The 24,308-nt window shown below is 44.0% G+C and overlaps 1 protein-coding gene across 1 annotated transcript in view; it reads left to right on the plus strand.

Moving 5' to 3' along the window:
• The window catches only part of PARVB (parvin beta), a 55,567-nt gene that overhangs the window by 28,667 nt on the left and 2,592 nt on the right, over positions 1 to 24,308 (plus strand). The window contains exons 2-12 of the mRNA XM_087722211.1: positions 3,240 to 3,329; positions 5,151 to 5,221; positions 8,291 to 8,393; positions 10,172 to 10,312; positions 14,367 to 14,482; positions 15,389 to 15,447; positions 16,396 to 16,415; positions 18,044 to 18,105; positions 20,126 to 20,194; positions 22,593 to 22,694; positions 23,740 to 23,812. Of these exons, the coding sequence (XP_087578337.1) occupies positions 3,240 to 3,329; positions 5,151 to 5,221; positions 8,291 to 8,393; positions 10,172 to 10,312; positions 14,367 to 14,482; positions 15,389 to 15,447; positions 16,396 to 16,415; positions 18,044 to 18,105; positions 20,126 to 20,194; positions 22,593 to 22,694; positions 23,740 to 23,812 (906 nt within the window). The remainder of the gene's footprint in view (positions 1 to 3,239; positions 3,330 to 5,150; positions 5,222 to 8,290; positions 8,394 to 10,171; positions 10,313 to 14,366; positions 14,483 to 15,388; positions 15,448 to 16,395; positions 16,416 to 18,043; positions 18,106 to 20,125; positions 20,195 to 22,592; positions 22,695 to 23,739; positions 23,813 to 24,308) is intronic.

A 24,308-nucleotide genomic window follows, 5' to 3' on the forward strand; every position in this document is an offset into this window, starting at 1 on the left:
CCTCTGGTTAGGAGGGAAAAGCTGAAAAGGATTGTCACCTTTTCAACAACTGGCTGAAAATGGGTCATGATCAGAGATGTTGACCATCATTTGAAGTGATGTAATGGTGCACTATTACAGCAATGTAGATTATGGTTAGCTATTTTTAAGTTGTACCTGGAACTATGTGATTTGGGACAGAGAATGTGATCACTTTTTGTTTTTCCCCGTGAGAACCATTAATAGCAAATGAGGTGGGTTTTTGGTAATGTATCAGGTCATATCCCCATCTCATGTAGATAGTGGCTATGCAGGGTGTGATGTATTTCTCAACTTGGGCAACTTTTAAGTTGTGTGGACTTCAATTCCCAGAATCCCTCAGCCCAGGGAATTCTGGAAGTTGAAGTCCACATCTCTTAAATTTGTCAGGATTGGGAAACACTAGCCTAAATTATCTGAAGGGTGCTTGGTCGGAGAAGGTGTCTACATAACAAATTAAGCCTACATAATTAGTTGGAAAGAAAATCTCTTGTAAGTATTACAGTAAAATTGGGAGAGTAAACCAGGGGCACTTGGGTTAAGGTGAAATACATATTCATACACACACACACACACACACACACACACACACACTCACTCTTCTATATATATATATAAAAACGGCTGTTTGTGTGTGTATGTGTATGTTCCAGCGTAATTCTGGAATGTCTTGAGCAATTTCAACCAAACTTGGTACACAGATGATTTACTCTCTGGAAAAAAATACTGTGGGGATAAGACACCCCTAATACCTCTTGGGGTATGTGTTCTGTTAAGATACAGCCTGTTGTGCCTTAAAATGGCTTCTACTGTACAGCCTTAAAAAGGCCTCTACTGTACAGTGCAGTAGAGTTGCCGTGGTAACCGCTTCACAGTACTCCACAAGGGGGCTCTCTCCGGTAAGGGGGAAAATCCAACATTAATAATTATGCTTCTGGGGGCACAGGGAAAACATTTTTAACTAATTTAATTGTCGCCAAAATCAGGACTTGGGGAGAAGTTGCTCTTAGAGGCTTCACAGTACTTCACAAGTTCTGGTAAGGGGAAAAATCCAACACCAGAAATTACGTTTGGTCTGGACATTTCCCCCCTATAAATAAATACCCGGGCAACGCCGGATTATCGGCTACTGTGTGATTGAAGCTTCACCTCTTTTTTATATGCATTGTGGCCAAAATGCTGCCTTTTTCAACCTCGCCTCCACCAATGGATGTCTCTGATGCAGCATCCAGCCAGTGAGCATAGCCAAAGTAACATCATTTAATGCAGAGAAGTGACTCTTTCTGAAGAAAAGACCGGGAGGTGGTAGCGGTGGAGTCGAAAGAATCCAAACCGAATGGAGGAGAACAGTCCATCTTTGTTCTGGTGTTTTCAGTTTTCGGGAGTTGGCCTCCTTTAGTGCAGTTTTATTGTCTAGAACACAATAGTTGTTGCTTTAGCAAATGGCAAAAAAGGTTCATTTTATTCAAGGCCTCTGGCTTTTTTAAATTTAATCTGGCATTTGTTTTAAGGTAAGTAAGGCTGATGTCTTGAAGAACCCAGAAATGCTTCGTATTCAGCTCCAATTCGAAACTCGCTCGCGTTTTGAAGAATTGTTAGAAAACCGTCTGTTTAATAATCATTGGGTTCCAATTTCCGGGAGGCTTTTCTTTGGCATATGACAGTGATGGTGAACCTTTTCGGCCCCAAGTGCCGAAAAGGGAGCGTTTGTCGGGGCCCCATTCTGGAAGAGGAGCTGCCCAGGGGGCATGCACACGCTGGAAATGCACTTCCGGTTTCCGGGATGCGCACTGGCTAGCTGGTCTTCCTGTTTCTGGCCCGCTTGCACACGTGACGATCAGCTGGCAGGTACACATGTATTCCCCCGGAAACCGGAAGACCAGCTCTTCCTATTTCCTGGACCTGCCGCACGGGCAAAAGCCAGCTGATCGTCACACGCATGTGTGCCAGAAACCTGGAAGAGGAACGGGCAAGGGCACACATGCCAGGCGACATGGCTCTGCATGCCATTTTGGGCACGTGTGCCATAGGTTTGGCATCACGGGCATACGTAGCATGGCTGCTTCTGTTTTTCCTCATCACAATTCTCAATCATTCAGCATTGGAGAAGCTTATGCTGTACTAGTCTTTTGCTCTTTCAATTGATTGAGTAGCAAATTTTAAGACTTTCATGGCTTGTTCTTCTATTGTGCTTCAGTAAGAACAGAGGAAGATACATGACATTAAAAGAAATATTGTTTTAATAATTTGGAGGACTAAAGCAGATTGCTTAATGCACCCCTTTCATATGCTGCCCACTTAACATGCTTAGTTTGCAGTTTGAGTTCTGTTCTTCTTTCAAGGTTATAAAGATACTAAGAATTTTATGCAACTTGAAAATAGTATGCTTATTTAGTATCCTATGAGTAACACCGAGTGTTGTACCTTATGATTTATTATTATGATCATGATTTATCACTTGTTTATATGTACGCTGAAACAAATTCCTTGTGTATCCAATCACACTTGGCCAATAAAGACTTCTAGAAAGTCCCTCCACCAGCTGAGAACACAATGATATATGTTTGATTTACCTCTCCAATATATTATCTGAATTAGCTACCGTCACTTGAGAAAGAATGAAAAGAGGTGAAATAAAAACGGGGAACAAAATCTCCAAACTTGCAGCCCGTGGAATAATTATGGACTGTAATAAACAGTCAGCCTAAAAATTGGAGATGTTTAGCATAACTCCAGTCAGGATATTTAATCCAAGCAAGGAGAAATACAATCTATGAAGCATTTGTCTCCAAGTATAAATAAATCTAAGGGACGCAGTGGCTCAGTGGCTAAGACGCTGAGCTTGTCGATCAGAAAGGTTGGCAGTTCAGCGGTTCAAATCCCTAGTCTGCGTAATGGAGTGAACTCCCGTTACTTGTCCCAGCTTCTGCCAATCTAGCAGTTCAAAAGCACGTAAAAATGCAAGTGGAAAAATAGGGATCACCTTTGGTGGGAAGGTAATAGCGTTCCATGCGCCTTCGGTGTTTAGTCATGCTGGCCACATGACCATGGAAATGTCTTCTGACACCTCTGGCTCTTCAGCTTTGAAACAGAGATGAGCTGCCCCCTAGAGTCGGGAACGACTAGCACATATGTGCGAGGGGAACCTTTGCCTTTTAGAAATAAATCTAATTTTAAGCTATCTACAATTAACAAATATTTGGACCTCTCCATTCTTTCAGTGTCTGATTTGCAAGAAGAAGGTAAAAATGCTATCAATGCACCAATGTCCCCTGCTACAACTGATCTTCATCCAGAAGATACATTACTAGGTATGTATGAATGCAACATCATAGACTTATGATGTGAACAAAAGAGTTTTGTTTTCTCTGCATGCTAATTGGAAAGCACCGATGATAGGATCCTATTATCTGTAGCTCAAATTGTGTTAATCAACATGAGATTTCTGAATTAAAATCAACAGTTCATTGATATAAGAACTGGTGTCTTCATATATGCTTTCCCCTCACGCATGCAATCCAAAATTATTTTTTTATTGGTGACATTACCCAGATTTGGAACAGAAATAATCTAAATTAGGGCTAACCAAGGTTGAAATTATTTTCTACCACTTTCTTTGGATTTAGATTATGCCATACCTTGATATGTGTCTAATCCAATATTTAGTCCTGGGTAAAAATTCAGGCTACTGTCTAACGTGAAAGTATGGCTAGAAGAGGAGGAGGATGGGTTTTTTAATTCTCTCTTTGCTTCCTCCCTCTGTTGCCTTTGAAAACTCCTGTTTTGGTGGGTTGCAAGAGTCACGTCTTCTTTAAGAAACCCAGCATTATCTATCACATGATCTGAAAGTCCAGTTCACCAACAGTGCCTTGTTCATACTATGAGCCCCAACATTTGTGCAATGCCTTTTTAATCAATCAGAACAGAGCTGGAATAGAGTCTTCTAGTCTAACCTCCTGCTCAAGCAGGAGACACTATACCAGTGATGGCTAACCTTTTTGTTGTTGCGTTGCCGACAGCACGTGCACACGCCCATACCCATAATGCAATGCATGCACAACCCCCATGCAGGCACACACGACCCCCCCCATGCATGCAGGCATGACCCTTTCCTGCTCCCCGCCCCCCACACATATGCCTCCCATGCCCTATTTGGGGTCTGAAAGACCTTCTGCACCAACCTGGAAGCCAAAACAGGGCGCAGGGGTGCCGCATGAGGCCTCATAATGCAATGTGAGCGCCCACTCGTGCATGCGCATCCCACGCATGCCCCCACCCCACATGTGCAGAAGTGACCCGAAGACCAGCTGGCTGGTGGGAGGTGTGCACGCATGCACAGTGGAGCTGGGCTGGGGCAACGGCTGAGCTGCTCGCAGAGGGCACCCTGTGTGCCACTTGTAACATGCATGCCATAGGTTCACCATCCCAGCCCTATGCCATTTTAGACAGGTGGCTGTCCAGTGTTTTCTTAAAAAGTGGCAGTGATGAAGCACCCACAACTTCTGAAGGCAACTTCTGTTCCACTGGTTAATTGTCCTCACTGTTAGGAAGTTTCTCCTTAATTCCAAGTTGCTTCTCTTCTGGGTTAGTTTCCATCCATTGTTTCTTGTCCTGCCCTCTGGTGCTTTGGAAAACAAATTGACCCCCTCTTCTTTGTAGCAGCCTTTCAGATACTGGAATACTGCTATCATGTCACCCCTTAGTCCTTCTTTTCTCTAGACCAGCCATACCCAATTTAGATTCGTGTTTCCCCGAAAATAAGACTAGGTCTTATATTACTTTTTTGCTCCAAAAGATGCATTAGGGCTTATTTTCTGGTTAGGACTTATTTTGGAGGAAATACGGTACTGATTGCGTCCATCTGGCTGATGATCTTAACTAGGGCTTATTTTGGGGGGTAGGGCTTATATTATGAGCACTCCAAAAATAATGCTAGGGCTTATTTTCTGGTTGGGTGTTATTTTTGGGGAAAGGGGGTAATTGGACGTCCTTTTCCGGTTGATGAAATGACTAGTTTTGGCCGTTTATAAATCAGAGGGCAGCTGATGTCTTTTAATAGCAATTTCTGAAACAATATGCTTGTGTTTGTGCCACGCTGGCTTTAACGAGGGGCTTCTTTTTGAAATTGCCAGAGGAAAATGAAGAACGTACCATGATAGATCCCACTTCAAAGGAGGATGCCAAGTTTAAAGAACTTATCAAGGTGAGGAAGACATCTATGCAGAGATTTTGCCTTCCTTTGATGTCATTTACCTTAAGATGAAAGTCCTTTGATGTTGCATTTAGAGTGGCACGGAAAAATGACTGCTAGGCCTCCCTGGAAAATACATTTGTTACAGGAGAAGCAGGGGTGGATTTCAACCGGTTCGTGGCGGTCCCTGTGAACCGGTTGGTCGCCGAACCCGGAAGTAAGTAACTTCCGGGAACGGCGAAGGGCGCGCCCGCCCGCCCGCCCGCGGTCCTTACCCGGTTTTGATGAGTTCTGCGCTTCCACGCATGCGCAGGACGCATACAGCGCCTGTGCGATCGTCCAGAAGCCGCTGGAGCGTCACGCAGATGCTAGTACGCATGTGTGCACCGCGCGCGTGCACGAGGACGCCGCCGGCCCCGTTCCAACTGAACCGGTTGGAACGGGGCGAGAAACCCACCCCTGAGGAGAAGCCACTACAAAGTAATATATTTTAGACGGTAAATCAATTTCTTGTCCACATTTTTATCCAAGAAGGATCTTAGTAGATTACATTAAATAGAAAAAATGAAACTCCATGAGCGTGCCTCAAAAAAGTGGACAATATGACTTAAAACCCCAGAGGAAAGAAATCCTTGAATCAAAAACTTAAGATAAAAATATTATCTTGATTTGACACAAAGTATTTTCACAACCCCCCCCCCCCCTTATTATTTCTCCACCCTTCTCTTAATTTTGGGAAGTGATGAGATGTGACAGAGCTTCACTTTATTTCTCTGTGGAGAGGTTTAGGAAATTGAATTGTGATAGAAGAAAAAGGCTCAGCGGCTAAGATGCTGAGCTTGTCAATCAGAAAAGTCGGCAGTTCGGCGGTTCAAATCCCTAGTGTCACATAACGGAGTGAGCTCCCATTACTTGTCCCAGCTTTGCCAACCTAGCAGTTCGAAAGCACGTAAAAAATGCAAGTAGAAAAATAGGGACCACCTTTGGTGGGAAGGTAACAGCATTCCATGCACCTTCGGCGTTTAGTCATGCCAGCCACATGACCACGGAGACGTCTTCGGACAGTGCTGGCTCTTCTGCTTGGAAATGGAGATGAGCACTGCCCCCTAGAGTCGGGAACGACTAGCACATATGTGTGAGGAGAACCTTTACCTTACTATTATTTTTACCTTACCTTACCTACCACATTATCTTTATTGTGTTTATTGTGCCAAAGTTGGAAATGTGAGTACTTTCCCCTCGGTTGATTTACAGAGCAAATTGTAGGTTTGTGTATTGTAAAGGAAATCTGTCTTGGTTGGAAGGCAGCCCAGCAAGAAAATAATATGCATACAGAATGCTGACTGAGGAAATAATACAGGAAATAATAATCTATCAAGTAGATAGGTGGATGAAAAATGCCTTTAAAATGATAGCCATCTTCCACGTTTTGACAACAAAGCTTTTTGCTAGCCAGTCCAGAAAAATGGATTGAAGGTTCAACAACCGCCGTGCTCCACAGGAGGTGATCAAAATCAGCAAGATTGTGGATGTGAAATCCTAATTGAAGCCCCACCATTTTTGTACAAAGAGGCAGGGCTTCAGTTGTGAAGCTGCACTCACCGCCTTGCCGGGTTTTGACAAGCACAGGCCACCTGGGCTTCCCTACTTAAGAGCGTCAGCATTCTGTCCACAGGATTGTGGGGGATGCTACACAAGCTCTTCATGATCTGTTTTCCTTGTTACCATCTGGGAGGGGGCCTCCGTGGTATCTGAGGCAGAGTATCCAGATTCAAGTCACAGTTTTGTTCCATATAGCATCAACCTTGCTTTTATTTATATCTATATATCTACCGGTATATATCTAAATAGCTCTATCTCTCTCTATCTCTATCATCTCTATCTCTGTCTCTATTTCTCTCTCTCTCTCTCTGTCTCTCTGCCTCTCTCTTTGTCTCTCTGTGTGTCTCTCTGTCTCCATTTCTGCCTCTCTCTCTCTCTCCCTCTCTGCCTCTGTGTGTGTCTTTGTGTCTATCCCTCTGTCTCTCTCTCTGTCTGCCTCTCTGTCTGTCTCTCTTTCTCTCTGTATCTCTCTGTCTCTCTGTGTCTCTGTCTCCCTCTCTCCCTCTCTGCCTCTCTTTCTCACTGTGTGTGTGTGTCTATCCCTCTGTCTCTTTCTGTCTGCCTCTGTCTGCCTCTCTTTCTGTGTCCCTCTGTGTCTCTGTCTCTCTCTCTCCCTCTCTGCCCCCTCTCTCTGCCTCTCTCTGTCTCTGTCTCCCCCCTCTCTCTGTCTCCCCCTCTCTCTCTGTCTCTGCCTCTCTCTCTGTCTCTCTCCCTCTCTCTCTGTCTCTCCCTCTGTCTCTCTTTCTCTGTCTCTCTCCATCCATCCATCCATCCATCCATCCACACGTGTGTTTTTGTGTATTTCTTTTTTAATGGCCAGTGGGCCAGTGCACTCGCAGTAAAAATGACAATAAAGGTTATCTTATCATCTTATTTGGATTGCTCTGTATATTTCTTGATAGAATTCCTTTTCTGCAGAAGCATGACTCAAATTGTTTGTGTGTGTGTGTGTGTGTGTGTGTGTGTGTGTGTGTGTGTGTGTTTATTTATATTCAGCCTTCCATCCTTCTGATGTGGGTAAAATGAGGACCTAGACTATTGGGGGCAATATGCTGACTCTATAAACTGCTTAGAGAAGGCTGTAAAGCACTGTGAAGCAGTATGTAAGTCTAAGTGATATTGCTATGTATCCATTCATCCATCCATCAAATTTATGTGCCTCCCATCTTGTCCAAAGTTGACTCTGGGTGGTTTACAAACATTAAAACTAGGACACATTAAAATCATAAAGAAAAATAAAGGCAGGAGTAAATAAAAAGATGTAGAGAAGGGAAAGGGGAACATGAAGCATATGAGGAGATATCTCATTATCGTACAGTGGTGGAGGATGTTTTTTTCTTAGATTATACCTAATAAAAATGCGGTTTCATTTCAAATATAAATTCCCGTTGAAGTCCACAAGTCTTAAAGTTGCCAAGGTTGGAGACCACTGCTTTAGAAAACTTGAATAATTTTTTGTCCTCTTTCACCATCATCCAGGTGTTGATCGACTGGATAAACGATGTCCTGGTTGAAGAAAGGATAATCGTCAAACAGCTTGAAGAAGATGTTTATGATGGGCAGGTGCTACAGAAATTGCTAGGTGAGGTGTTATGTGTGAAAAAGGTGGGTGGTCTGGATTAGGGAAACAGACTTAAATTTTGACTTAATTACATTATATTGCCAAGGGAATTCGCCTACCCATCCAAATAATCAGAATCGGGTGTTCCAATCACTTCCATGGCCACAGGTGTATAAAACCAAGTACCTAGGCATGCAGACTGTTTTTACAAACATTGGTGAAACGATGGGTCGCTCTCAGGAGCTCAGTGAATTCCAGCGTGGAACTGTGATAGGATGCCACCTGTGCAACAAATCCAGTCGTGGAATTTCCTCACCCCTAAATATTCCACAGTCCACTGTCAGCTGTATTATAAGAACCTGGAAGTGTTTGGGAATGACAGCAACTCAGCCACGAAGTGGTAGGCCACGTAAACTCATCCAACATCAATGTATGACCTCACAAATGCGCTTCTGGAAGAATGGTCAAAAATTCCCATCAACACACTCCTGAACCTTGTGGACAGCCTTCCCAGAAGAGTTGAAGCTGTTATAGCTGCCAAGGGTGGACCGACGTCATATTGAACTGTTGTGGCTCGGCAGGAGCCGTTGGAGCTGCCACCAGACTCTTGACAGCGAGGGGTCTTATGAGTCGGCCCTGGAGGATGCGGAGGACCCTGGACAGGGTTCCGACTCCAAGCAGGGTGCAGAGAGACTAGTTGGTCACCAGGTGGCGCCTAAGCCTTGGATCAGTGGGGAGGAGACAAGAGTGAGTGATCCAGAAACCACCTGTGAGTTGTTCCGGGATGCACGCCGTCGAAGGGCTACTCCGCGTCAAGAACAACTACGTAATTACAGGAGGTAATTACGCTCAACTGTTGCTCATTAAGATCCTCTCCTGATTATAAAAGAGACTGCTTGTGCCACGCCCTTCTTGTAGAAGTCAACGTTAAGGACTAACGAGAAACAAGCTTGGCAGGCTGGATTGCTGCCAGAGTTTGCATTGCTGCCAAGGTTTGTAGGACTTGCTGCCAGAGTGCTTATCTTTTTGTTTATTTTGGGCTTGCAGCCAACGAGAGTCTGGACTGATTAAAAAACATTCTCATTTACGTTTGTCTTGGCTTTCGTTCCTGGACGGAAGAGGGGGTGTGTGTCAGAACATTGAACCCTATGGTTTAGGAATGGGAAGTCACTTACAATAAATTCATATGCAAGTAAAGGCATGTGAGTGAATACTTTTGGCAATATAGTGTATGTTGTTCTATGAAATGGCCTTTGGCAGTCGTAAAACTGGTGATGACATGTGGTGCTATATGGCTCAGAACAGGAAGCCAACAAGTTTAATACATCTTCATAAGAGATGGCATTCAGCAGTTTCTGACCAGTTCTGGAGAACCAGTAGCGGAAATTTTGAGTAGTTCGAAGAACCGCCAAAAACCACCTCTGACTGGCCCCGCCCCCATCTATTCACTGCTTCCTAAGTCCTAGCTGATTGGCAGGAAATTGGGGATTTTGCAGTAACCTTCCCCTGGAGTGGGGAGGGAATGGATTTTTAATAGTTTCTTCCCCTTGCCACGCCCACCAAGCCACACCACGCCCCCAACAAGCCACGCCCACTGTATCGGTAGTAAAAAAAATTGAATCCTACCACTGAATCTCTTCTTAAAAACCCTCAGTGTTGGAGCATTTGAATGTGAGGATTGTCTGTAAAGTTGCTTTTTCATCACTGTCGTAACTGACGTCTGCGGGGAGGGCCAAAGTTGTTGCAAAGACCCATGCCTTGTAAAATCTTGCTTCTGCTTATTTGTGTTTCCAATCTAGAAAAACTTGCTGGTCGTAAACTAAATGTGGCTGAAGTGACGCAGTCTGAAATCGGACAGAAACAGAAACTGCAGACTGTGTTGGAAGCTGTCTATGATTTACTTCGACCTCATGGCTGGACGATCAAATGGAGTGTGGACCGTAAGCATCAGGCTTTGAAAAGAATACTAAGAATGCTATTCTGCTTTAGTAATTGATTGTTTCCCACTCTCCGGTAGTAAAAGATACCCCAAAGAGCAAGAATGGAAACACCGAAACTCCATTGCTGGCAATATCTCAGTGTTTCAAGATTTAAATATGGGGATCCATCTCTTAAGGGAAAGTATATGAAAAGTATGTTGTACAATTAATTTGGATTAGCTAAGGTTGTTTTATTTGCATACTTTAACCTGGCTTCCTGCTGCCCATCACTGGTAATAAAATAATAATAGGGATTTCCAGCGGTGGGCTTCAAAATTTTTAGCAAGGGGTTCTCTGCCTGGTTGCTGAGTGGGCATAGCCATGGTGGGCGTGGCCTAGTTCGCCTCCTGCACCACGGCTAGGGGGGCGTTTTTGCCCTCCCCGAGTTCCGGAGGCTTTCCTCGGGCCTCTGGAGGGCAAAAACTGCATCCCCAGGCTCCAAAGGCCTTCTGGCGCATGCGGAGGCTCGGGGAGGGTGGAAAACAGGTGTATCAGAAGTTTTGGAAGGCCGGAAACAGGCCCATTTCTGGCCTTTCTGAACTTCTGGTAGGGCCATTTTTCACCTTCCCCGAGCCTCCATGTTCGCCCTGCAATTACCTGCATTCAAAGCGGGCCGTGTCGAGGGTACCTGGGAGGGGCGGGGTAGGGTGGGCGTGGCCAGCCAGGAGTGGAATTTGGGGGTTCTCTGAATTACACAGAATCTTAGCTACATATGAACCTTGCAAATCCCCGGCAGCTTACCCCTGGGAATTCTACGGGATAGTAAAAGTTCTTCTTTTTAACCACTCAGATTAAAATGGGACAGTCATCATTTTGATTCCATATTTCATCTGTGCCTTACAGCATAACTTAGCCTGAAAAGCTACAAATGTTCTTTAAAAAAAAAATTAGCTGTTAACCCCGCGTTGCCTGGGTATTTATTTATCCCAATCCTGTATTATTCAGGAAAAGGAATGAGTTATAAGTGGCAGCGTAAGTGCGGAATGAGCTGTCCTCCCTCCTTCCATTAACATCACCGCAATTCCTGAAGAGGTGATGGCAAGAGCAACTTCTCCCTGAGCCCTGATTTCGGCGGCAATTAAATCAGTTAAAAATGTTTTCCCTCTGCCCCCAGAAGCGTCAGGAAAAATGATACCTCCGTGTTGAAAATGTCCGGACCAAATGTAATTTCTAAAGTTGGATTTCCCCCCTTCGTAGAAGGAGCCCCCTTGTGGAGTACTGTGAAGCCGTTACCAAAGCAACTCCACTGCACTGTACAATAGAAATCATTTTACAGCAGTACAGTAGAAGCCATTTTAAGGCACAACAGGCTGTATCTTAACAGAACACATTCCCAGAGGGGTGTTAGGGGTGACTTACCCCCACAGTATTTGTTTCCAGAGAGTAAGTCACCTGTGTACCAAGTTTGGTTGAAATTGCTTGAGGCGTTCCAGAGTTGTGCTGGAGCATACACACACACACACACACACACATGCACACAGCTATCTATCTATCTATCTATCTATCTATCTATCTATCTATCTATCTATCTATCTATCTATCTATCTATCTATCTATCTATATCCCATTAAATATGCTTTTTCTTGGGATCATGTCAGCTACAAAGGGTTTCTGTTCAAACTTAAGAAATATTTTAATGGGTTCCTGACAGGTGTCACAAGCAGAGATTTCTTGGGAGGAAAAAATAGTGAAATCTGCCAAGAGGCAGTACAGTGTCATGAAAGAAGCCACACCCCTTTTGCCTGCAGGTGTGAAAGGGGTGGGACTTTGTGCCATTCCACCCTCCATCTTTCAGAGTTTGACATAAACCCGATATACCTAAACTTCTGCATGCTGCAAATCACATTCACCTGTGATTGCATTTTGAGCTCTCAGCAATTCGATTACATTTATGGCCATTTGCAGTTTTGTAGCTATGATTGATGAACTATTTGGCAAAAAAGAGAGACTTACTTCCAGTTTCCAGGAAAAGCGTCACATGACAAATAACATAGCTTAAAAGATTCTGGCATTAGCTTTATGATTTAATGATCACTGCAGGAAAGGTCATAAAATTGGCTTGGCGGTGTGATGACCTGCTTTAAGGCTGTCACAACTTAACAACCCTAATTCCCAGGCTCAATTATGATCATGTCCAAGACTACTAAAGTTTTTTAGACCTGTTTACTGGCCTAAATGGACTCACTTCCATTTAGACCAGTAAATATTCACTTCTGTCTGCTTTCTTTATGAATGTTTCCCATGCCCTTCTGGGTTTTACTGCATCAGAATGAGAATGAGGAATGGATCTTAGTGTTTTGGTTTTTAAAAACTCGCCCAGGTTTTTTTTAAAGAGGCAGTGGAGATGAAAAAAACAAACAAACTGGGGAAATGCAAATGTTTAGAGCGTTCCCATCACATGTGACTTGGCTTTCCTAATCTGCAGAGCTCTCCTCCTGCCCACAATAGCAAAAATAAATATTAGCATGCCTCTGACCTGATACAGCCTGGCTTCATGCCATTGGCAGCTACTGGAAACTTCTGACTTTTTATATCTCAGAATAGTACCTGCAGTGGCGAAAGAATGGGAAGAGGGATTGCTGACTTGTCCTGCAGCAAGTTCTCTAAAAAAAAGACAAAAGGGACACCGATCTCAGACCTTCTGGTTCTGGGAGTTCCTGGGATATTTAAATGGGAAAGTTGAAGAAGCTTCTTGGATGAGAAGTGAAATGTCTTCAAAGAAAAAAAACCACAGAAAGTCGAGTTGCCTCTTGGGAAAAAAAAAACACCTTTGGATTAATGGGAAAGATTCACAACATCCATGAATTTTAATGGAAGCATTCTGACTTGTGCGGTTTGGCTGAGTCTTGGCAATGTGTCCTTCGCTGTCAATTCTAGCCCAAAGCAGTTGGCATTTGGAATAGGCAACTGGAACCCACTTCTTGCCAGCTCAATGCTAGGCATTTACCTGGAGGCCAGTGCCACAGAGGTCAGTAGGGTAGAGTTTCCAACTTTATGATATAGCAATAGCAATAGCAATAGCAGTTAGACTTATATACCGCTTCATAGGGCTGAAAGCCCCCTCTAAGCGGTTTACAGAGTCAGCATATCGCCCCCAACAACAATCTGGGTCCTCATTTTACCCACTTCGGAAGGATGGAAGGCTGAGTCAACCCTGAGCCAGTGAGATTTGAACAGCCGAACTGCTAAATCTAAATTTCATACTGTTTGGAAAACCCTTATTGACTTTTTGCACAATACAGGAAAAAAAAGTAATATGTATGGGGTTTTTTTTTTTGATGTTTAGGGAAAAAACAGATCTTAGGAAAAAAATGTAGTAACATAACTATAAGGCAAGAAGTTAATTTACACTTACAGCTTGTACAAGGAAATTGGAATTGATTTCTTTACTATTTTTTTCTGCCATTTTAGCTTGTTCTTTCCTTATTTGTTTTTCTTTTCTTTTTTCTTTATTCTTAGGTCTTGTTAGGTTTGATTCTTTTTATTGTAAGAGAGAGAGAGAGAGAGAGAGAGAGAGAGAGGGAGGGAGAGAGGGAGAGAGAGTGTGTGTGTGTGTGTGAGAGAGAGATGGATGCATGGATGGATGCATGGATGGATGCATGGATGGATGCATGGAGTGATGCGGTGGCTTAGAAGCAGAACTCTTGCCTCACAATCAGGAGTCTGTGAGTTCGATCCTAGGTAGAGGCAGATATGTCTCTCTGGGCACAATGAGAATATATCTGCTGAACAAAACTCCACATTGGCGACAGGAAGGGCATCCGGCCAGTAAACACTCTACTAGCTTTATTCAGTTGTCCAGACTTCACCCTGCAAGAGATTATGGGGTCATTCAACAAAGATGATGAGGATGGATGGATAGATAGATAGATATGTAGATAGATAGATAATGATAGAGAGACGGATATAGATAATCAAACTTTTCCTGGAGTGGAATTAAGTAGGTTCCCTCCCACCTAAATACAGTCCAGCCTGTTCAAATCTTCTCATGATGACTTCTTGTTTCCTTCTTCAGTGATCCATGGCAAGAACTTGGTGTCCATCCTCCACCTGCTGGTGGCTTTGGCCATGCATTTCCGGGCTACTATTCGGCTCCCTGAACATGTTTCTGTGCAAGTGGTTGTTGTAAAGGTAGGTACCCAAGAAAGATTTTAAGCTTTTCATGCATGTGTAATTAAACTGTGTGGTACTATACGAAAAGAAAGTAATAAACCGTCACTTCCAAGAGAAGTGGGGGTGGGGGTAACATATGCATGTGCGCGGGAAGATTTCCCCCCTCCCCCCGCAGCCCATTTTTGATCCCAGAAGGCTTCAGGGAGGTCTGCTAGGCCGCTTTCTGCTTTGAAAGTTTGTTTCTCATTTAAAGTTTGTCCAGATGTGGGTGAGATGTTTAACACCCCTGTAAATTATTTTGGTTTGTGATAAAGGAGAACCAGAGGTGGTTCAAATCGGTTCGGCCAAATAGGTAGTAACTCAACTGCCCAGGCACCCGAACCGGTTCTATTATTGGTGGCGCCATCTTGTTTTTTGGTTTCTGCGCATGCGCAGAACAATCTCCATTGCCGAAATGTCATTTTCGGCCAGCTTTCTAACATTCTGCGCATGCAGAGACCTTTTTAGGTGTAAGTGCGCCGTTTTTTGCCTGCGCAGAACCGGCAATAATGCCCGTAGCAAGACACCCCTGAGGAGAACTGTCTCTTCTCTAATTCTGTTCCTCTAGTTAGCAAAAAGAACACAATCGCTTTCTTGTAAGATGTCATTACTGTGCACTGTGCACTGTGCAAATCACCAAGTCCTGGCTGCTCCAGCAGGCCGGGGGGCTTGTGAAACATCCAGCCCCACGGAAATTGTGAATGTTGCGGTTTTTGTTTTAAAGTATTTTCTTTGTCCGGTTTTCCCCTTCCCTTGTCTATTGTGAGCCGCCCGGAGTCCTTCGGGAGTGGGCGGCATACAAGACAAATAAATACAAATACAAATACACTTTTTCAGTTTACTTCTTTAAGCATTTCACTAGTCCTGACTTTGATTTTCTTCCAGAAGCGAGAAGGGTTACTCCAGACGGCCCATGTGACCGAGGAGATCACTACTACAACTGAGTAAGCGCTGTGTTTTTACTGCTGTGTGCACAAAGTTGAGCTTTCCATGTTACTTCATTTTGATTGGCACCTAGAATTATTCTCTGGAATCAGATAAGAAACTCCCAAAAGTGCTTTTTCAGGTGGTAACTGGACTTTCTTATTATTTTTCTGAAGACGTTTCTCTTCTCACCCAGGAAGCTTCTTCAGCTCTGACAGGATAGTGGGGAATGGAAGGATTTATATTCCTTGCAGACAGCTTGGTCATCTGCATCCTTTTAGAGAGTCATAGAAGCACTTGGAGGTTTATCTTAGGGGTGGATTCCTGCTGGCATTACTACCAGTTCGGCGTACAAATTTTTTTGCGTGCACGCGTCGGCTTCGCTTGCACGCACACCAGACGCGTACTCCGCGGGCGTGCTCATTAGCACCTTGAAAGGTCTGCACTTGCGCACATTAGAAGAGGAAACAAAATTACATGTTTCCAATGAAGATTGTTCTGCGCATGTGCAGAACAGAAAAGCAAGATGGCGGCACTGAGCATATAACGGGTTCGGGAACGCGTCCAGCCGAGTTACTACCTACTGAGCCGAACCGGTAGGAAGCCACTTGTGCTTTATCTGTGTCCTCAGAGTCACCTGAGTGGTGTGCAATTTTTCTTTGGAAATCCATTCCTACTCCCACACTATTCATCACTCAGGTGACCCTGAGGAGTTCCAGAAAGAGCTGTGGCGAGAGAGGTTCAGAAGAGGGGGAGGGAGGAAGCTAAAATTTGTTCTAGAATTTTCTGGAACAAATCAGAGAAACACACCCTCAGCAATGTGGATAGCAATTCTTCCGTGGCCTGAAAAGCTCTCTTCAGGCTAGAAACATCAAATGATGAAAAACAGCCTCTTTGCATGATTCCTTAAGAACTATGAACATTTAGGAAGCCATTAATATATTTTTTTTGAAACTTCTTGTTTCCAGAATGATGATGGGAAGGTTTGGTAAGTAAATGATTTTAACTTGGAAAATAAAAGTATCTTTTGCGAGCAAGATGCCAAAGAACTGAAATTGTGGCTTAAACTTTTCAAGTTTATTATGATTAACGATATGAGATATTTATCATTATAAAATGTGAAGCATGCTGTGTCTTAAGTTTTGCTCGGTCCAGTCCAGTTTTTCAAACTGGGGACAAAGACATTTCTGTTGCATCCTTCCATTTTCTCTAATTTCTGGGCTTCTTAATCAGCATGCTGGCTGGGGAATTCTGTGAGCTGAACTCCACATATCTTAAAGTTGCCAAGGTTGAGAATCATTGGATTAAAACTTGTTCTCCTGCTGGTCTAATCCTGACAAACCTAGGATGCTGTATTGACCCAATTGGAAGATAAGGGTTCCTGGAGAGTGTGGGTGTGTATCAGGGGTGGGTTTCTCGCCCCGTTCCAACCGGTTCGGTTGGAACGGGGCTGGCGGCGTCCTCGTGCACGCACGCGGTGCACACATGCGTACTAGCGTCTGCGCGATGCCCCAGCTGCTCCTGGACAATCGTGTAGGCGCTGTATGCATCCTGCGCATGCGTGGAAGCGCAGAACTCGTCAAAACCGGGTAAGGACCGCGGGTGGGCGGGCGCGCCCTTCGCCGTTCCCGGAAGTTACTTACTTCCGGGTTCAGTGACCAACCGGTTCGCAGGGACCGCCACGAACCGGTTGAAACCCACCCCTGGTGTGTATATATTTGTGTAGTTGTGTGCTTTTATGTATGAAAATGGTTTGTGTATGTAAGATAATGACTACTAATTGCAGTTGTAAAATGAGTTAATTTGATAAATGGGATGTTACATTTTACAGGCAATTTAATTTAACTAGTAGTTGCTAATTCAAGTAGATACTTATTTTCCTGAAGTCTGCTGTTTTGTGGGCTTGTGGCTTATGACACACATCTAAGTGCTCATATCTCTATACACAGTGGTGGGATTCAAATAATTTAACAACCGGTTCTCTTCCCTAATGACCAGCTGGGTAGGTGGGACTCGGTGGTCATGTGACTGGGTGGGCATGGCCAACTCAACGTCACTCACATTGATGGGCTGTTACAGTGTAATCAGGGTTAACTGGAGAGGCAGTTTCTGTAAGCAGAGCAATAAAGATTAGACTAGAAACAACACCAGAATGTTTCCTTCCTGCCTTCCTTACAGGATTAGCCCTTTAAAGTGGGAAAAAACCAAAATGAGATTTTTTCCAACAACCGGTTCTCCGAACTGCTTAGAAAATTAACAACCGCTTCTCCCGAATCGGTGCGAACCGGCTGAATCCCACCCCTGTCTGTACAGATAATACACATAGAGAAGTACAGTCTTACAGATGGATGTACACGTTTATAAGGAAGAAAAATTCATGGGATTTGGTTGGGAAGCAAGGTAGCATGTAAGATGTTTGTCTTGTATTTAGGTTTATTTATTATTTTAGAAAACAATGTCATCTTAAATTTAAAACCCTCTTCCTTTTAGATAAATGTACTATGTCTAGTCATGTTTTCATTTTATGCTGTGCTGCGTATAAAAGTCACTATGTATAATTCTTCCCATTGAATTCTCACTTTTTAAACAAAGCTTTCTTTTTCACTTTTAAACCAGAGCGAGATGCCTTTGATACACTCTTTGACCATGCCCCAGATAAACTAAGTGTGGTGAAAAAGGTAAAAATTGTGTTTAATGAGCCTCCATTACTTTGTTTGCTGTAGGATGTTTGGTTCCAGAGCATCAGCTCACCTAGAGCTGAGGCGGCGCAGTGGTTAGAGTGCAGTAATGCAGGCTACTTCAGCTGACTGCTAGCTGCAGTTCAGCAGTTCAAATCTCACCAGGCTCAAGGCTGACTCAGCCTTCCATCCTTCCGTGGTCGGTAAATGAGGACCCAGATTGTTGGGGGCAATGTGCTGATTCTGTGAACCGCTTAGAGAGGGCTGTAAAAGCACTGTGAAGTGGTATATAAGTCTAAGTGCTATTATTATTGCTATTCCCTTGGTGCACTGAAAAAGCATCATAGCAGCCAATTTATGCAACTGAATGAAGAACAGGATAGCTGGACTACTGGGATGCAGTACAGGTAGTCCTTGACTTACAACAGTTTGTTTAGGGATCATTCAAAGTTTCAGCGGCCCTGAAAAGTGTGAATGTTAGGTAAGCTCCCCTTTGGGAGAGCAAGTACATTCAGAGAAGCATTGTGAGAGTTGTGTTGGAGAACACACAAACGAGCATACAGAGACACTGCAGCTTAAGTAGGCTTTTACTTTCGTGGAAATAGAGGTATCAGAGTCCATCAAACAGTCCAAGTCATACACGGATAAGACAGTCAGTCATCAGCGTCTTTCAGTTAAGGGATAATCCAAATAACATAGTCCAGTATCATATAATCAGTTCAGTACTCAAAGTTTGCTAACAGTTGCAAAACTTACAATAGCTCACGGCACTTTCTAACAGCCAGCTTTCAAAACACTCAGATCAGATCAGCCCAGCATCAAACAAACACAGAGCTAACAGTCATTCTGGCTCTTGATTATGGCCGATTGAGGAAACCAGCAACCAATCATATTTTACAGTATGATTTAAAGAAATAGATATAGCATTGTTACATGCTTTATATATTGCCATCCCAACCGTTAGATTATATTCCTAACAGTGACTTATGACTGTTTTTCACAATTACAACCTTTGACGCATTTTGATCATGAGATCAAAATTCAGATACTTGGCAACTGGCTCAAACTTGTGACCGTTGCTGTGTCCCAAGGTCATGTGGTCATGCAACCTTCTGATAAGCAAAGTCAACGGGGAGCCCAATTCACTTAACAACCAGGTTACTAACTTATCAACTGCAGTGATCCACTTAACAACTGTGGGCAAGAAAGGTTGTAAAATGAGGCAAAGCTCGCTTCACAAATGCCTCACTTTAACAACATAAATTTTGGGCTCAATTGTGGTTGTAAGTCGAGGACTATTTGTGGATGACCACCAAGAACTCAGAATCCCGTCCCTTTAGGTTGCCATTTTAAATAGAGTAGCATTATCCAGGGTTGAGCTCAGCTTTAGGACAATCTTGTGCTCAGTGCTTTACCTGTTCATGGGAATAAGCATGTGGAATATTATTAGACTTCTTGGGAAGTTGTGTGAAACTTGTTTCTGTTCCCCTAAATTCCAAATATTATAAATTTTGTACAACCCTACAGGGGTTAACCAATGGGGGAGGGACAGAGTGATGCAAACAGCATTATGGGGTCGTGATGTGAGCCCCCCTCTTTTTCTATACGCATCATTCTGTTGCAGATATTTTTCTGCTCCTTGTAATGGAACCAAGATGATGGAAGGCTTGAATGTTATTTTGAATTCTACCCATGTTTCCCCGAAAATAAGATCAGGTCTTATATTAATTTTTGCTCCAAAAGATGCATTGGGGCTTATTTTCTGCTTAGGTCTTATTTTGGGGAAAATACACTACTAAGATGCGTGTCTGTATGGCTGACAGTCTTAACTGGGGCTTATTTTTAAGTTAGGGCTTATATTTTGAGCATCCTGGGGGAAAATCACGCTTGGGCTTATTTTCCAGTTGGGTCTTATTTTCCGAGAAATGCGGTAAAGAGTTAAGACTCCGTTATTTTTTAAAAATTGATTATTGGTTGGATATTTATTTCTCTAATCACTGTATTTTTCCCTGCTTTTCAGTCCTTGATCACTTTTGTAAACAAACACTTAAACAAGCTGAATTTGGAAGTGTCGGAATTAGAAAGCCAGGTAAGATATCTGGGAACAACATTGGATATTTATATTCCAGCTATTTGGAACCAGTAATAAAAACAGCTACTGATGGCCCATTTGAAACTATTTTGGTAACCAGCTTATTTGGTTGCTTATGTCCCCAAATATGGATGGGAGATTTTCAGGAGAGGTTTTACCATGGTCAGCGTTCCAAATATCACCCAAAATTAAATCAGAGTTCAAGGCAGATCTTTCCCCAAAGTTCCAATTTATTAAGAGAGACACTTTGGTACATCTGTGGAAACCCGAATCTGAAAACCTCCTGGGGTTTCCACCCAGTTGAAAGTTCATGATCTTGCCCCCACACCCACAAGTCCATCACATGGTCCAATCTTCCACTGCCACGCTGGCATCTCCACCCATCCACTTCCGGTCAGGTGCAGAGGTGCGGAGACAAAGGATGACCTTGGGCTTCTAGAAAGAATTTTGTTATGGCTACATAGCATCTCACTCCTTACAATCCCCCCTCCCAATTACCCCACTAATGAAACAGCATAGTAAAATAAGAGAGAGTGTGACAGGCCAAAGATCCAGCAAGAAATATGGCTGCAGGCCTAACAACCATTTGGGAACTGAACAATTTTTTTGTTTTTGGTCTTTCTGCAAAAAAGAAAATATTGGAAAGGTAAAGAGACTATTGAACAGACTATAGTCGTGATGGCAAACTGATGGCACGCATGCCACAGGTGGCAGGCAGAGCCCTCTCTGCGGGCACGCCAGCTGTCACCCCAGCCCAGCTGTACCACGCATGCATGCATGCCTCCCACCAGCCAGCTGGTCTTTGGGTCTCTGCCGCACATGTGAAGGGTGCATGCGTGCCCCCCTCCCATTTTGGGGTCACACACACGCTTTAGGCACTTAGCACCAAAAGGTTAACTGTTGTGGCCCAGCAGGAGCCATTGGAGCTGCAAACGGACTCCGATAGCGAGGGGCCCTATGAGTCATCTCTGGACGATGTGGAGGACCCTGGACAGGGTTCCAACTCCGAGCAGGGACCAGAGAGGCTGGTTGGCCACCAAGAGGCGCCTGAGGCATGGAGCAGCGGTGAAAGCCAAAGGGAGTGTGCCCATGATGTCAGGCCTTGGAGCAGTGGGGAAGAGCTAAGGGAGTTGGTCCCGAACGCCAGGCAAAGGCGGGCAGATAAACGCCGAGAGCAACTCCGCAGATACAGAAGATAATTGGACCCAGGTGGTTGTAATTAGGCTCCTCCCAAGAGAGTATATAAGGAGAGGCTTTGGGAGGAGGCTGTTTGCAGGATTCAACTGATATACCAACACTGGAGAAGCTCTCGGGTGTATTTCTTATCTTGGAAGTCTGGATTGCTGTCCAGGTCTTGTCAGTGTGTTAATTTACTGTGAATAAATTGTCTAGCAGTAATCTTGTCTTGGAGTGCCTCGGCGTACAGAGTTGGGGTCAGAACAGTTAACCATCACTGGAGTAATAGGACGCAGTTAGGGGTGTTTTTTGCAGTAGTGTGGAAGTGGCTTGCCATGGCCTTTTTCCAAAATTCTCTTCTACATCCCAATAGCTCTTTGCTGAAGGATTTCCTGGTGATCTCCCATCCAAATTTTAACCAGGCACAATTGTTTCTGAGCTACCACCTGTTCAGCTGAAAGGAGACTTATATGACACAGCATTTCTATCCCCAACAAAACAAGACAAACACAGCAGGCATTTGTGCTGATGTTTCACTGCGCATTGTTTCTAACGTTCAGTGGAATGAAGAATGTTTTTTTGAAGATGAACTGTGTCTCTATGGCGTACGGCAACCCATTATGAGCCAGTAGTGTCCTGCAGCTACCAGAAAGGCTAATGCAGTCATAGGTTGCTTCAACAGAGAGATAGTTTCAAGATCATGCAAAGTGATAGCACCACTTTATACCACACTAGTGAGACCACATTTTGAAATACTGCATACGGTTCTGGTCATCACGATATTAAAAAAAAAAATTGGAGGGTTTGCATCTCATACCTGGATGCCAGTTGAAATCTGAATGGGAATTGATCGATTCCTGTGTCACCTGGGAACCCTTTGGGGATTCTTCTAGACATCGTCTAAGGTTTCCCTCCTGTTGGTTGTTTTTAAATGCCCTGTATTTTGTAGTTTTTCTTTTTTTGTGTCTTTCCCTTCCCCTCCTTGGGTTTGTGCACCGCCCTGAGTCCCGCAGGGAATAGGGCGGCCTATAAATAAAATGAAACTCAAACTCCTGAGCTGCAAATTAATAACTGAAGCTGTTGAATATTCTGCTCAGACTCAGCCTGCCCAAAATGTCCCCGATAGGGGCAGTGGCCATGTTGGCTGGAAAAATCTTCAGCCCAGTGAGCTTCTGCTGCCGTCTTGATTCTCACCTTCATATCTGGCCCTTCTTCTCAGTTTGCAGATGGCGTCTACTTGGTGCTACTGATGGGCCTCCTTGAAGATTATTTTGTTCCTCTCCACCACTTCTTCTTAACACCTGAAAGTTTGGATCAGAAGGTGAGCAGTAGTCACGTCGAGCATTTTATTTGTTTATGAAAATGTACATAGCTGCTCAGCTCAGCTCCCAGTTCAGGCAGCTTACAAAAAGCCAATATTTTAAAAAAGCAGTAATCTTCTATCCTCCTGATGACGCCTGTCAATGAAGCCATTTGATGGGCTCACATCAGAAATGCTCTGAAGCCTGTTACCAGTTCGCTTTGCGTGCATGCACACCGCGGGCGCTAAGAAGCCTTTTCTTAGTCTGCAAAGGTAAGTAGAACAGCGAGGGGGTGGGGGGGAACAGCTGTGCCGTGCGATTTAGATTCGCTAGAAAGCAGGATTTCCTGATTGGCGCACAGCTGATCGTCGGAACTTTTTAAAAACTTTGTTTTAGATTTTTTTTACTACCGGTGCACCCAAACCAATAGTAAAAAAATGCTTAAAAAAGGAAAAATTTTTTTTTGCCGATCAGCTGTGTTGCGCAATTTCTTGTGAATATAAATCACACAACACAGCTGATTGTTGCATAGCTGACTACTGGTTCGGGCGAACCAGTAGCATTTTTTTACTACCGGTTCAGGTGAACTGGCCCGAACCGGTAGCATTTCACCCCTGGCTCACATCCTTCAGGGGTCCCCAGGCCTGTTGGCAAAACCAGGTATTCAGGGCCTTGCGAAAGTGTCAAAGTCAAATACAGTCTTTGGTTTAATGTGTCAGAGATTGGGAAACTGCATTTCTGCACCTAAGGCACTGGGAGATCTTTATTACTGCAGTAGGAACAATATCGTCCTGCATTCTGAATTCTCCAGAAAAGACGAAATTAGACCTTTGGTGATGCAATTGCTCAGCCCAGATAATTCTGGGAGTTGAAGTCGACACATCCCAGCATTCCCACAGTTGAAAAACATAAGTGAAGAACACGAGGTTTAGCCTCTCTTTGCATTGGATGCATTCGGCTCATGAAAGCTGTTTGCCTTTTCATAAGATTGGTTACTCAGAGAAGGGGTGAGCAGCCATTACAAGAATCTAATCACGCCTTTATCTTGTCCGATTTCTTCTTCAGGTGCACAATGTCTCCCTTTCTTTTGAGCTGATGCAAGACGCGGGCCTCAAGAAACCCAAAGCGCGACCGGAAGGTACTCCCTGAAGACCTGGAAACGGATGTTCTCAGGAAATAAACTTAGCACCCTCCGTGTCTGGCCAGAAGAGATGAGCAATTGCTTCTTGCAAATGAGAGCGCTATTAAACTAGTCCTGCCTACCCAAAATGCCACTAGGAATTTTAAACCCTAAGCATTACATGTACAGTAAAGCTGTGCTATAGGACAGTTCTCAGACTCCACTAACCATAAAACTTCACCACCAATGAAGCTATTAAATAAAACCCTAAAACGATGGCTAATTTTTTTGTTGTCGCGGGCCATAATGCAATGCATGCCCCGCGTGCCCCCAGTGTGTACCCTGCCCCTGTGCATGTGCACACAACCCCCCAAGTGCACATGCAAACCCCACACATGCGCCCGCCCCCTGTGCATGTATGTGCACCCACTGTACATCCATGCATGACCATCTGTGCATGTCTCCAGGATGCGCCCCACCCTCCCGTGCATGCATGGCAGAGACCCCAAAACAA

The sequence above is a fragment of the Thamnophis sirtalis genome, unplaced genomic scaffold (assembly GCF_051295495.1).
Source record: "Thamnophis sirtalis isolate CommonGarterSnake01/CBP01778 unplaced genomic scaffold, rThaSir2_p1.2 scaffold_9, whole genome shotgun sequence".
Lineage (NCBI taxonomy): Eukaryota > Metazoa > Chordata > Lepidosauria > Squamata > Natricidae > Thamnophis > Thamnophis sirtalis.